This window comes from Numenius arquata, chromosome 25, assembly GCF_964106895.1.
Source record: "Numenius arquata chromosome 25, bNumArq3.hap1.1, whole genome shotgun sequence".
Classification (NCBI taxonomy): Eukaryota; Metazoa; Chordata; class Aves; order Charadriiformes; family Scolopacidae; genus Numenius; species Numenius arquata.
Window position 1 is genome coordinate 5,499,742 of NC_133600.1, and position 10,874 is coordinate 5,510,615.

At 66.1% G+C, this 10,874-nt stretch overlaps 3 protein-coding genes across 5 annotated transcripts; all 3 read left to right on the plus strand.

Annotated features, from left to right (window-relative positions):
* Positions 1–87: 87 nt before the first annotated feature.
* On the plus strand, positions 88–4,512 carry REEP6 (receptor accessory protein 6). The gene is made up of 6 exons (XM_074163672.1): positions 88–202; positions 2,795–2,888; positions 3,162–3,300; positions 3,562–3,730; positions 3,988–4,055; positions 4,495–4,512. Exons 1-6 carry the CDS (start codon positions 88–90, stop codon positions 4,510–4,512), a joined length of 603 nt encoding a protein of 200 aa, XP_074019773.1.
* A 362-nt stretch (positions 4,513–4,874) lies between these two features.
* On the plus strand, positions 4,875–7,298 carry C25H19orf25 (chromosome 25 C19orf25 homolog). 3 transcript variants are annotated; one of them, XM_074163675.1, is made up of 3 exons: positions 4,875–4,888; positions 5,766–5,937; positions 6,037–7,298. In XM_074163675.1, exons 2-3 carry the CDS (start codon positions 5,790–5,792, stop codon positions 6,231–6,233), a joined length of 345 nt encoding a protein of 114 aa, XP_074019776.1. In that variant the 5' UTR covers positions 4,875–4,888; positions 5,766–5,789; the 3' UTR covers positions 6,234–7,298. The 3 variants fall into 3 exon arrangements, with proteins under 3 accessions (XP_074019776.1, XP_074019774.1, XP_074019775.1); XM_074163673.1 differs by lacking the exon at positions 4,875–4,888 and adding an exon at positions 4,893–4,909 and having other exon boundaries at positions 6,037–7,286; XM_074163674.1 differs by lacking the exon at positions 4,875–4,888 and adding an exon at positions 4,909–4,924 and having other exon boundaries at positions 6,037–7,286.
* On the plus strand, positions 7,296–10,289 carry LOC141475597 (granzyme M-like). The gene is made up of 7 exons (XM_074164037.1): positions 7,296–7,334; positions 7,568–7,667; positions 7,833–7,992; positions 8,102–8,246; positions 8,584–8,838; positions 9,052–9,267; positions 10,269–10,289. The coding sequence occupies exons 1-7, from the start codon at positions 7,296–7,298 to the stop codon at positions 10,287–10,289; spliced, it is 936 nt and encodes a 311-aa protein (XP_074020138.1).
* Positions 10,290–10,874: the final 585 nt, after the last annotated feature.

Below are 10,874 nucleotides of genomic sequence, written 5' to 3' on the forward strand. Positions count from 1 at the left end.
GGCGGGAGGCGTTGGAGGCACCGGCGGGGTCGTGCCGGGCATCGGAGCCCTACCGGCATCGGGGCCGCCGCCGCCGCCGCCGCCGCCATGGGCACGGTGCTGCAGCGCCTGCAGCGCTTCCTCGATCGCCCCGGGCCGCTCGGCAACCTGCTGGGCCGGCTGGAGGCCCGCACCGGCATCCGGCGGCTCTACCTTGCCACAGGTGCGACCGCCACCCCCCGGTTCCCCCGGTTCCCCTCTTCCTGCCGTTTGGGGGAGTCCCTGAGGGTCGTGTCGTCCCCCCCCCCCCCCCGCCACCTCTCTGCCTTGGGGTGCCCTCAGGCTGCCTCTGGGCTCTGTGGGGGGTCAGCACACACACACACACACACACACCCCCGTTTGGGGGTTGCGGGGGGCTCTCACGGATCGGGACCCCACGGGTGGGGGCCTGGGGGGGGGTAGTTGCACCGGCAGTCCTCACACGAAACCCCGCACCCCGATCCAAGGGAAGGAGGACCCCAAAACCCGCAGGGTCTGCGTGGTGGAGATCTCGGACCCGCCAGCCCCTCGAGAAGCCTGGCCCCGATGGCGGGGGGTTCCCGTTTCCCGGCAGGCCAGCCCCCTCCAACACCCCCCCCCCCCCTCCCAAAAACGTGGCAGCTCAGACTGTGCACCGGGGACAGGAGCGCCTGTCTGAGGGCAGAGGTCCGGCTGTTAACGAGATCCTGTTTGCTCATTAATGAGAAACCTAGCCGGCATCTCTCCGGGGAGCGGCCTCCTGGCACGACGTGACCCCTCTCTCCCAGCTGCGGCTCCGGCCCTCGGCCCCGAGCCACTCTCCACCGATTTACGACTTCCCACCCGCCTTCCCCCGTTGGGTATTTTGTCTAAAACCTCCCAGGAGGGGCTGGAGGTTTCCCACTTGCCCGCAGCCCTCCGGGCCCTTCTTCCTCTGCCTTCCGCCTCCCAGTGCTGTTTCCCGGCCCTCTGCCTGCCGCAGGGCTCGCTTTCCTGCTCCGAGGGGGAAAGGGAGCCGTGAAGGGACTCGTGCTGCTGGGAACGGGTTGTGTTTGGATGCGGTGTGTGGTGGCCGGGCGTTTTCCAAGCAAAATGGACCCGGGGCTTTGGTTGTGCTCGGATGTGATGGACTTTTTGTGGGATAGGGGCAGAGTGGAGGCACCGCTTCCACCAAAGAGCGATGGTCCCGCGTTTTCCATGCCTGACCTGGAAAGGAGAAGCTGCTGCTAACCCAAAAATACCCGATTTCTCCTTCCCCCGGCTCTGGAGCAATTCCTCGTTTGTGTTTGACTCCAGGAGCGACCCACAGGCTGCAGTTTGGAGCCCATCTTGCCTGGCCCCTGGGCAGCCCAGCCAGGTCAGCCGTGCGGTGGCTTCGGTTGGGTAAAAGTCATCCTGGAGAAGGACGGTGTCCCCTTCCCAAGGCACGGGGCCAGCTGGGCTGGCTGTCACGCCAGCTGCTCGCCCTCCTTGCTGGGACAGGCACCGTGGGACGGCTCCGTTCTTCCACGTCCCGTCCCCCCCAGCAGAAATTCTTTGTAAATGAAGCCTTTCACTTGGTTTTTTTGCTGTTACATAAATTTCTCTGGGGGATAAACTTGGCCTGTGAAATCCCTTCTAGGGCTCCCGGGGGAATGACACCCGGCACTGCCCGAACCATGGCTGCCCGGCACCGAGAGCCAGAGCGAGGGGCAGAAATGCTGCCGTGAGCAGAACGGGGATAATCCGGCCTCTGAGCCCCAGCAAGGGCTTTCCTCTAATTCACCCGCGCAGACAGGTCAAGTCCTGGCTCTCCTGCTGGCTGCAGGTGCTGACGGTGACGGAGGGGTTTGTACATAGAGTAGGGGATGTGACATTAAATGCCCTCCACTCCAGCTCTGCACATCCCCAGGCTGCTTTCCTGCCCTCTGCTCCTCGGGGGTCTGCGTTTCAGCTGCCTCGGGCAGGTTGGGAGGGAGCTGCTGGGTGCTGGCACCCCCCGAGCCTGTGTGGGAGCGAGGGCTCTTCGCTGTGGCCGGGGTTTCGGCAGCAAGAGCTCCTTGCCCTGGCTCTCCCAGACCTGCCTCCTGCAAGCGTCTGAGGGCTGGGCAGGCTCCAAACGACCAAAGCCTCAATTTACATTTAATTTTAACGATTTAATTGAATAACAGGGAAGCGGGATTGGATTGCTGGTTCTCAGGGGACTGAATCCTTAATGAACAGCAGCTGCACGTGCGGGATATGCGCCCAGGGAGCAGAGAGGAGACGCGGGGCTCTGGCAGCAGGGCTGGTCCCGGGCGCTTGGCTCCGGTAGCAAGGCTTGTCCTTGAACGGTCCTTATTGAAATGCCAAGTGGCTCCAGGCACGAAGAAGTCGGTGCCTTGACTTTGGACTGTAGGTGTGTGTTAAAGTCTCCGCTTCCGACGTTTCTGCAGCCTTGGCCTGGGTCCAGGCTGGTGACAGGTCAAAAGCCTTGCGAGTTCGTTGTGGTAAAGTCCCTTCCAGGCCAGGGAGGGGGAAGACCAGAAACGGTGACAAGACCAGACTGTGGCTCCCTCGGGGACGAGCGAGCGCCGTCACTCCACGACAGACTCTGCCACATGCTGTGGCTCAGTGCGGCTGCACCAGTGGCTCGTTGAACACCTCAGTGGACTGGTGTGCGGAGGGTCATACTGGAATTAATTGGGGGTGGTTGTTATTCCCAACTGGAGGGTCCTGGCATGTGCCTCTTCTCACTACGGGGATGAGAAACCTGCTCAGCAGACTGAGCTGGGGTCTCCGGGCATGTGACCTTCTTCTGTGTCATCCCCCCCGTCAGGTTCGCTGGCCTTCCTGGGGCTGTACCTCATGTTCGGCTATGGCGCCTCGCTGATCTGCAACCTCATCGGCTTCATCTACCCCGCATACGTCTCGTAAGTGCCCGTACCCCAGCCCAGCCTCCCCACAGTGCCTGGAGAGCATTCCCTGCCCCTTAGCTGAGGGTCTTCCCGGTAAATGAACAGGCTGTTACGGTCGGGAAGCTCTTGAGACCTTCCTGAAAGCACTGGGAGCTGGCACGGGCCCAGCTTGGGGCCGCAGCAGCCGGTGGGCAGGTTTGCTCCAGGGTTTGGAGGGCTTGGGGAAGGAGGTGCTCGCCCTGGCAGCAGGACTGCAGCCAGCAGCGCCCTTCCCCTCTCCTGCCACAGCATCAAAGCCATCGAGAGCTCCAACAAGGCGGATGACACCACGTGGTTGACGTACTGGGTGGTGTACGGCTTCTTCAGCATAGCCGAGTCCTTCTCCGACATCTTCCTCTACTGGTTCCCCTTCTACTACGCTGGGAAGGTAACGACTTCTCTGGGGACTGCTGGGGCTGGTGTCCTCTCACCTGATGGCTGAACTGGGAGGAACCAAGCGTGGTGGGCTCTGCCCCATTAGCAGGGTGGTGGTGGTGGCTGTAGTGAGGCCACACTCCATCACGGAACTCCCCACAGTCAGCTCCTTTAGCGAGCTCCAGCCTTGGGAACCTGCCTTTGGGCCAGGCTGGGGGGGACTAGGACAACTCGGCTGCCATCTGCCAACTCTGGTGGTCTCTCCTCCCCGCAGTGCCTGTTCCTGGTGTGGTGCATGGCCCCCGTGACCTGGAACGGGTCGCAGGTGCTCTACCAGAACGTCATCCGGCCCTGCTTCCTCAGGCACCACCAGACCGTGGACAAAGTGCTGGGCAACCTCAGCACCAAAGCCCTGGACACGGCTTCCAGCATCACCCGAGAAGGTAAGACGGGTCCCTGCCGTCCCGCTCCGTGTCCGGGGCAGGCATTTTTCCCTGGAGCACAGCTGGGATGTGGGATGTTCTCACGTTAATTACCATCAAGCCACCATCTCTCCGTGACCGTGGGCCGTGCTCTCACAGCCGCAGCCCTGTCCCATCGCGGTGGCTGGAGCCGAGTGCCTGTGGGGGGGGTGGGGGGTGGGGTTCTCTCTCCCCCCTCTCTGTAATTCTCTCTCTTCTCTTTGCGCCTCGCGCTCCAGTCCTGCACACTCTGATCAGCAGCAGAGCCCGGCTGGCGGCCGAGGTGGCACCGCAGCTCAGCCTCTCTGTATGTAACAGCCACGGTTTCCGCTGCCGCTGAAGGGGAGAAGGGGCCCGTCCTGCGTGAAATCGCCCCGTGGCTACCACCAGCTGCTTGGCTGGACCCTGGCCACGGCCGCCTCGGTGCCGTCTGCAGGTGGCCACCCCCGCCTTGGTGCTGGCCAAAAATGAGCAGCCGCCGGCGTGGCTCACGCGTGACGGCGTCCCCTTCTCCCTCAGCGTGGGTAGAGCAGGCGCTTTCTCTCCTCATTCTCTGTAGCCAGACACCCCCCAACCCCCCAAGTTGTGTGTCCTCCTTCGTCCTCGCCGTGTCTGTGTCTTCCTCAGCAGCTTGGGGTTCCCGGTTGAAGGCCCGCCAGCCCCCAACTCGGGGAGGGCAGGACCTGGCTGCCGGGCGGATGTTGTTCCGGGGACGGGCCTTAACGTCACCCTTGTGTCTCCCGCAGCCCCCAGAACAGCCCTGAAACTGGCAGAAGAAGCGGAGAAGAACAAGTGAGAAGGGTCTCCAGTCTCCCCAGTCCCGGGGCCGCGGGCCTGGGGCTGGGCCTGGGCCTCGCTCGGCCGGTCCCTGGCCAAGCGAGGCCCAGGCCCAACCCCAGGCCCCACCGTTCCTCCTCTTCCCCCCCCGCCCCAATAAACCCCCGGTGCTCCCCGAACCGTCTCTCCCGTGTGTTCCCCTGTGGGCGGCGGCTCCTTTAAGAGCGGGGGCGGGGGGGGGGGGGGGGGAATGGAGGGAGGTGCGGCGCCTTTAAGAGAGAGGGCGGGGCGCTGCGGGAAGGGGGGAAGGGGGCAAGGGGGCGCGGCGTGATGACGTAGTTCCGGGGGCGCGGCGGAAGTCAGGTACGGGGAGGGGCGAGGCGGGTGAGGAGCGTGGCGGTGGGGTGTCCGTCCGTCCGTCCGTCCGTCCGTCCTGGGGGTGTGGGGGGGGCTCTCTCTGTCTGTCTGTCGCCGGGGGTTGGGGCGGGGCTGGGGGTCCGTCTGTCCATCCCCGAGTGGGCGGGGGAGGGCTCTGTCTGTCTGTCTGTCTGTCTGTCCTGGGATAGGCGGGGTGGGGGGAAGGCCCTGTCTGTCTGTCCGTCCGTCCCAGGGGGGTGGGGGGGGCTCGGGGTCTGTCTGTCCGTCCCGAAGTGGATGGGGGAGGGCTCTGTCTGTCTGTCCCAGGGGCGGGGGGGGGGGCGCCTGTCTGTCTGTCTGGGGGTGGGGTGAGGAGGGGGTCTGTCTGTCCTGGGGCAGGGAGAGGAGAGCTCGGTCTGTCTGTCTAAGAGGAAAGGAGAGGGCGACTGTCTCTCTGTCCGGGGGGAGCAGTGGAGGGGTCGGTCTCTCTGTCCGGGGGGAGCAGTGAAGGGGTCGGTCTCTCTGTCCGGGGGGAGCAGTGGAGGGGTCGGACAGTCTGTCTGTCCGAGGAGGGATGGAGGGGAGTGGTGTCTGTCTGTCCATCTGTCTAAGAGGCAATGAGAGGGCAGCTGCCTGTCCTGGGGCAGCGGCGGGATCTGCCTGTCTGTCTGTCTAGGAGAACAGGGGGAGGGGAAGTCAGTCTGTCTGTCTGGGAGGGGGCAGTGAGGGGGTCTGTCTGTCCGGGGGGGGGAAGCAAGCGGGGGTCTGTCTGTCTTGGGGATCCAGGGAGGGGTAGGTGTGTGTGTCTGTCTGAGTGGCAGCGTGGGGCGGTCAGTCTGTCTGTCTGGCAGCCCCCTCCTAACGCCCCCTCCTCCCCCCCCAGCCCCTGCACCTGAGCCCCCCCGTGATGAGCTCCAAGACCAAGCGGGTGCTGCCCACCCGCCCCGAGCCCCCCAGCCTGGAGCAGATCCTGGCCGACGTGCAGGGCACCCACCCAGCCGACCCCGTCTTCCTCCTCCCTGCCGAACTCTGCCGGGACCACGACCCCTCCCCAGGTGAGCCCTGGGGGACAAGGGGGACGGCAAAGGGGGTGGGGAGACTCCACCAGCCCACTGACCCCCCCCTCCCCGCCCCCCCGCTTTGCCCCCCACCAGGCTCCCCCGGCTCCAGCAGGCAGGAGGTGGCTGCCGAGGAGAGGGAGCGGCTGTACCGGCAGAGCCGTTCCTACGTGGAGATGAACCAGCGGCTGCAGGCGTCCCGGGAGCGGCTGCGGCAGCAGCGCGAGGAGCTGCGGGAGGCAGGAGTGGTGCTGGAGCGCAGCATCGCAGAAATGAGGCAGAAAGCGTGCTGAGGCCAGCGGCGGTGCTCAGGGCTCCTCTCTGTGGCTGCCCTGGACTACCGCGGTTGCGGTTTCGCTTGCCCAAACCAAGGGTAGAACCCATTGCCTTTGATTTCCTGGCAGGAGCTGGCACGGCCGCGGTTTGCCGGCAACTTCCCGGACGTGCCAGGGCACCGGGGCTGGGGCTGTGCTGCCTCGGCACCCCGACCTTTCCCCGGGGAGCGGCAGGAGCTGCTCCCTGTGCCGGGGAAGGGCCCTCCGGGTGCAGCGACAGGTTCCTGGTGCGGGCGGAAGGGCTCGGTCCCCACCTTTGGGCCCTTCTGTCCGAGAACTCGGTGTCCTTGTCCCCCGGTGGGTGGCATGTCGTCTGCGTCCTCCCGCCGTGGCTTCACCTATGACTTCTCCATCTGGTACTGCCCCGAGGACCACCCCATCGCCTCCCGCATCTCGGAGCGCTTGAAGAAAGAGGGGTTTCGGGGCTACGCGGAGCACCAGGACCAAGTGGCCGGGGTGTGCGTCATCCAGACTGCCATCGAGGTCATCGAGGCCAGCCGGGTGGCCATCCTCCTCCTCTCCGCCAAGTCCCTGGTCGACCCCTGGTGCCAGCGCGTTTCCCAGTGGAACCTGTGTCACACCATCCGCAGCCAGGGGACCAAGATGATTCCCGTCTATGTGGGCGTGAAGAAAGCCGAGGTGCCTTCCTTCCTGCGGCACCTCATCGAGCTGGAGTACCAGACCGAGTTCTTCTTTGACAGGCTGATGAGCAGCCTGAGGACGCCCCGCTCGGCTGCCAGCAAAGCCAGGCCTTCCTCATCCTCCAAAGACAAGAGCTGAGGGACCCCGGGGGTCAGAGGCCAGTTTTGCCGCCTGTTTTGGGGGTCAGGGGCCGTTTTTGTCGCCTGGTTTGGGGCCTGGGGGCTGTTTTTGCAGCCTGTTTGGGGGCCAGTAGCCCTGCAGCCATGGTGGCCGGAGCGGATTTGTCCCGTCCTGCTAATAAAGGTGATGGGAACGGGTCACCCCGGTGGTGGGGATTGTCACAAATCTCATTAAAAACCCTTCTGGGGAGAACTGAAGATGCAACTTTCTGTCCCTGCGTCACTCGCCGAGCAGGAGGTGAGGGCGAAGTCAAACCCCGGGAGCCGCGGCGTCGCTGAGGGTGGTTTTACACCCACCCACCCCCAGGTGTTTGTTCTGCCCCGCGGGTGCCTCTTCCCCTTCCTGCCCCCTCCCCCTTAGCGGGGGTCCGTGCCCCGCTGCCGCCCAGCACCGCTGTCACATGTGACGTGGGACCTCTGCCGCTGCACGGGCTCGGCGTGGAGCGCAGCAGCGTCGTGTCACCGCCGCAGAGGGACACGGAGCCCGCGGGGGCTGCCACCCGGCGAGGGATGGGGACGAGGGGCTGCCTGAGGCTGCTGCTGCTGCTGACGCTGCCTTTGGTTGGGCCGGGTGAGCGTCAGGGTGGCCAGTGGGGTCTTGGCATCACTGGCCAGGGGGGGCGACAGCTGGCTTGTAGGGATGGGGTTACTGGATGCACTGGTGGGACGGGGGGTGGCTGGGGACCCCCAGTGACCTCTCTCGCAGGACGGGAATGATCTCTCCTCTCCCCGGCAGCGAGGAGCTGGCTCCAGCCGTGGGTCATCGGGGGGCACGAGGCCAAACCCCACTCCAGGCCCTACATGGTGTTCATCCAGTTCGGGCAGGCTCATGTCTGCGGGGGGGCCCTGCTGCACAAGCGCTGGGTGCTGACGGCCGCCCACTGCCTCCCTCGGGGGTGAGTCCAGAGCGGCCCCATCCTGCCCGGCGCGAGAACGGGGGGCTCGGCGGGGTTCCTGGTGGCCGGCACCGTGCTCCTGCTGACGCCAACTCCCGCTGTGGGGCAGGACGAGGGCCGTGGGGACGGCGGTGGTGGGGCTGCACAGCCTGCGGGACCGCGGGGGGGCCGTGCAGAGCTTCTCCATCCGGGCAGCCTGTCCCCACCCTGGATATGACCAGCAGACGATGGAAAATGACCTTCTCCTGCTCCAGGTGGGGCTTGGGCCGGAGGTGGGGAAGGGCTGGCTGTGGGGAAGGGTTGGCCGTGGGGCTGGGGGAGCGTTGGTGGCACCGGGAGCGGGGGCGGGGGGGGGGGGGGTGATGGGGTTCGTGCCGCACCGGTGCAGCTGCGCTCGTTGCCAGGGGCTGGGTGACATTTCCTCTTCTCACCTCCGAGCGCTTTCACACCTCGGTGACATCTCCCCGCGGCTCAGGTCTCCCCCCTCTCTCCACCCACCCGCTGCCATGGTGGGGTGGCTCCCTGCCTGCCCCCCCCCTGCCCCGAGGCTGTAGTGGGGTCTGACGCTGTCTCCCCCCTCCCTGCCCGCAGCTGGAGGGGACGGTGACGCTGAGCAGGACGCGGCAGCGCATCGGGCTGCTGGGGCGGGAGCCGGCGGCGGGGGCCAGCTGCAGCCTGGCAGGGTGGGGGGCCCGCAGGCGCGGGGGGCTCTCCCCGACGCTGCAGGAGCTGGAGGTGGAGGTCCTGGATTCGCGGATGTGCAACAACAGCCGCTTCTGGAACGGCGAAATCGCCCCCACCATGATCTGCTTCCAGGGACGCCCGGGGGGGTCGGCACCCTCCAAGGTGAGGAGCTGGGGGGGCGGGGGGGGGGGGCGGTCCAAGGGCTTTGCACCGGGAACAACCAGCCAGAAAGCTCTGCCCCCCCCATGAGCCACCGTTCCTGGGCACGGGGGACAGCGGGGAGGATGCTCGCCCCGAGCAGAGAGGTGAGATGCTCCCCTCGGCCATGGGGGGGGGTGTCCCTGGACCCCGCTCCCCACTGTCACCCCCACCCAGGGTGACTCCGGGGGCCCCTTGGTGTGCGGGAAGCGGGCGGCGGTGGCCGGCGTCCTGTCCTTCAGCAGCCGGGACCCCACCGACCTGTTCAAGCCTCCAGTCGCCACCTCCACTGTGAAACACAAGAAATGGATCCAGAAAACGCTGCGGGGGGGGTGCAGCTCCCCCCGGCCCGGGCGGGCAGGACAGAGGGACCACCCCGTCCTATTTACACAGGTTGGCTTTTAATTCTTAATACTGTCCAGAGTCTCGGTAAAATAACATCCTTAGTACATACATACAGCGATGAGGGGGAGCGGGGCTCGGCAGAACCCGGGGGCTGAAGCCGGTGGGCGCGTGTGGGGCAGAGACGGGCGAGAGCAGGGCTGGCTGGTGGGGCTTGAACCCAAGGCCGAGCCTGTGGGGAGATGCTGGTCCTCCTGGCACGTCCTATGCTGGGTTGCGACACTCGGGAGTGGGGACACGCGTTGCCCCCGGGGACTGTGCCCCCTTTTTCTTCAGCCCTCATCCCAGATCCCACTGGCTGCAGCCCCCCAGCTGCCGCCGGAGCTGAGGTCCCCAGTGGGCACGTCCCCACGTCCCTGGTGCATGTCCCTGGGGACCCCCCTGCGTGTCCCCACAGCCCTGGTGTCTCCCTGGTCTCCGTGTGTACCCTCATGGCCCCACTGCGTGTCCCCACGGCCCCAGTGCGACTCCCCAGAGCCCCTCGTTATGTCCCCACAGCCCCCTGGGTGTATCCCTGTGTCCCCTGCACGTGCCCCCATAGCCTGTCCTGTCCCCCCCCCATGGTGGGGCTCATAGGTCACCCCATCCAAAGCAGGCAATGAGCCATAGGGTGGGAGGACCAGGAGACACCCATGGGGCTGGGGAACACCCAGGGGAAACTGGGGAGCACCTGGATGGGGGGGGTCCCTCCGCAGCCCGTCCCCTCCCTGCACACCCCAGTCTCGATGTGGGGGCCGGGCTGGCAGCAGGAGCAGGGTGTCCCCGGTGCTTTGGGGTCAGCAGCCCCCGTGCTCGTGGGCGTAATCCACTCCTGGATGGACTCGTGTCCACGGCCCGTGGGGACACACCGAGGTCCTGGCTGCGAGCCGGGATGGGGGTCTTCCACCCCGGGGGAGGGAGGCTGGGGGGCTGCGGATGGGAGTGAGGGGCTCCAGACCCTTCCCCAGGGGTTGGGCACCCCAGTGCCAGCTCAGCACCCCGACCCCTCCCAGGGCAGCTCCCCAGCTCCGTGACATGACCCTGTGAGCAGCCCCCCAGGACGAGCAGCCACCCACCAGGGAGCTCCTTCCACGCCTTTTCCACCCAAAACCACCTTGAACCAGTGCAAGCACCACAGCTGCGAGTTACCCGTTAGTGATTAGCCGCGCACCTTAATTAGGAGCCTCCAGCAGCACAAATGGGGGGTCCCAGCCCTGTCTCCCCCTACGAAGTCTCTCCCTGCCTTGGTACAGCCGTGTGTTCCCTTCCCCTCGTTAATAAACGAGCTGGCGTCGGTGCCGAGACGAGCTGACGTGTGCGCTGAAACCCGGCATCTGCCCGGTGGCAGGATCAGGCCCTGGTTCAGCCTCTGCCCCAGGCGGGTGAGCGGGATGGGGGGGGACATGGGGACACAACCCCCCTCGGCTTGTCCCAGGATGTCCATCAGCGGGAGGAGGTGGCCACCGAGGCTCACCCCAGGCTGGCACACCAGCGCCCAGCAGGTCCCCCCGGCTCTGCCCGGTCCTCGGCACTGGGAACCGTGATGCTCTGGTACAGCAAGACCCCAGCCGGGGCAGGCAGCAGGTTGGGGTGACTCACCGGTCCCCAGCTGTTCCGTT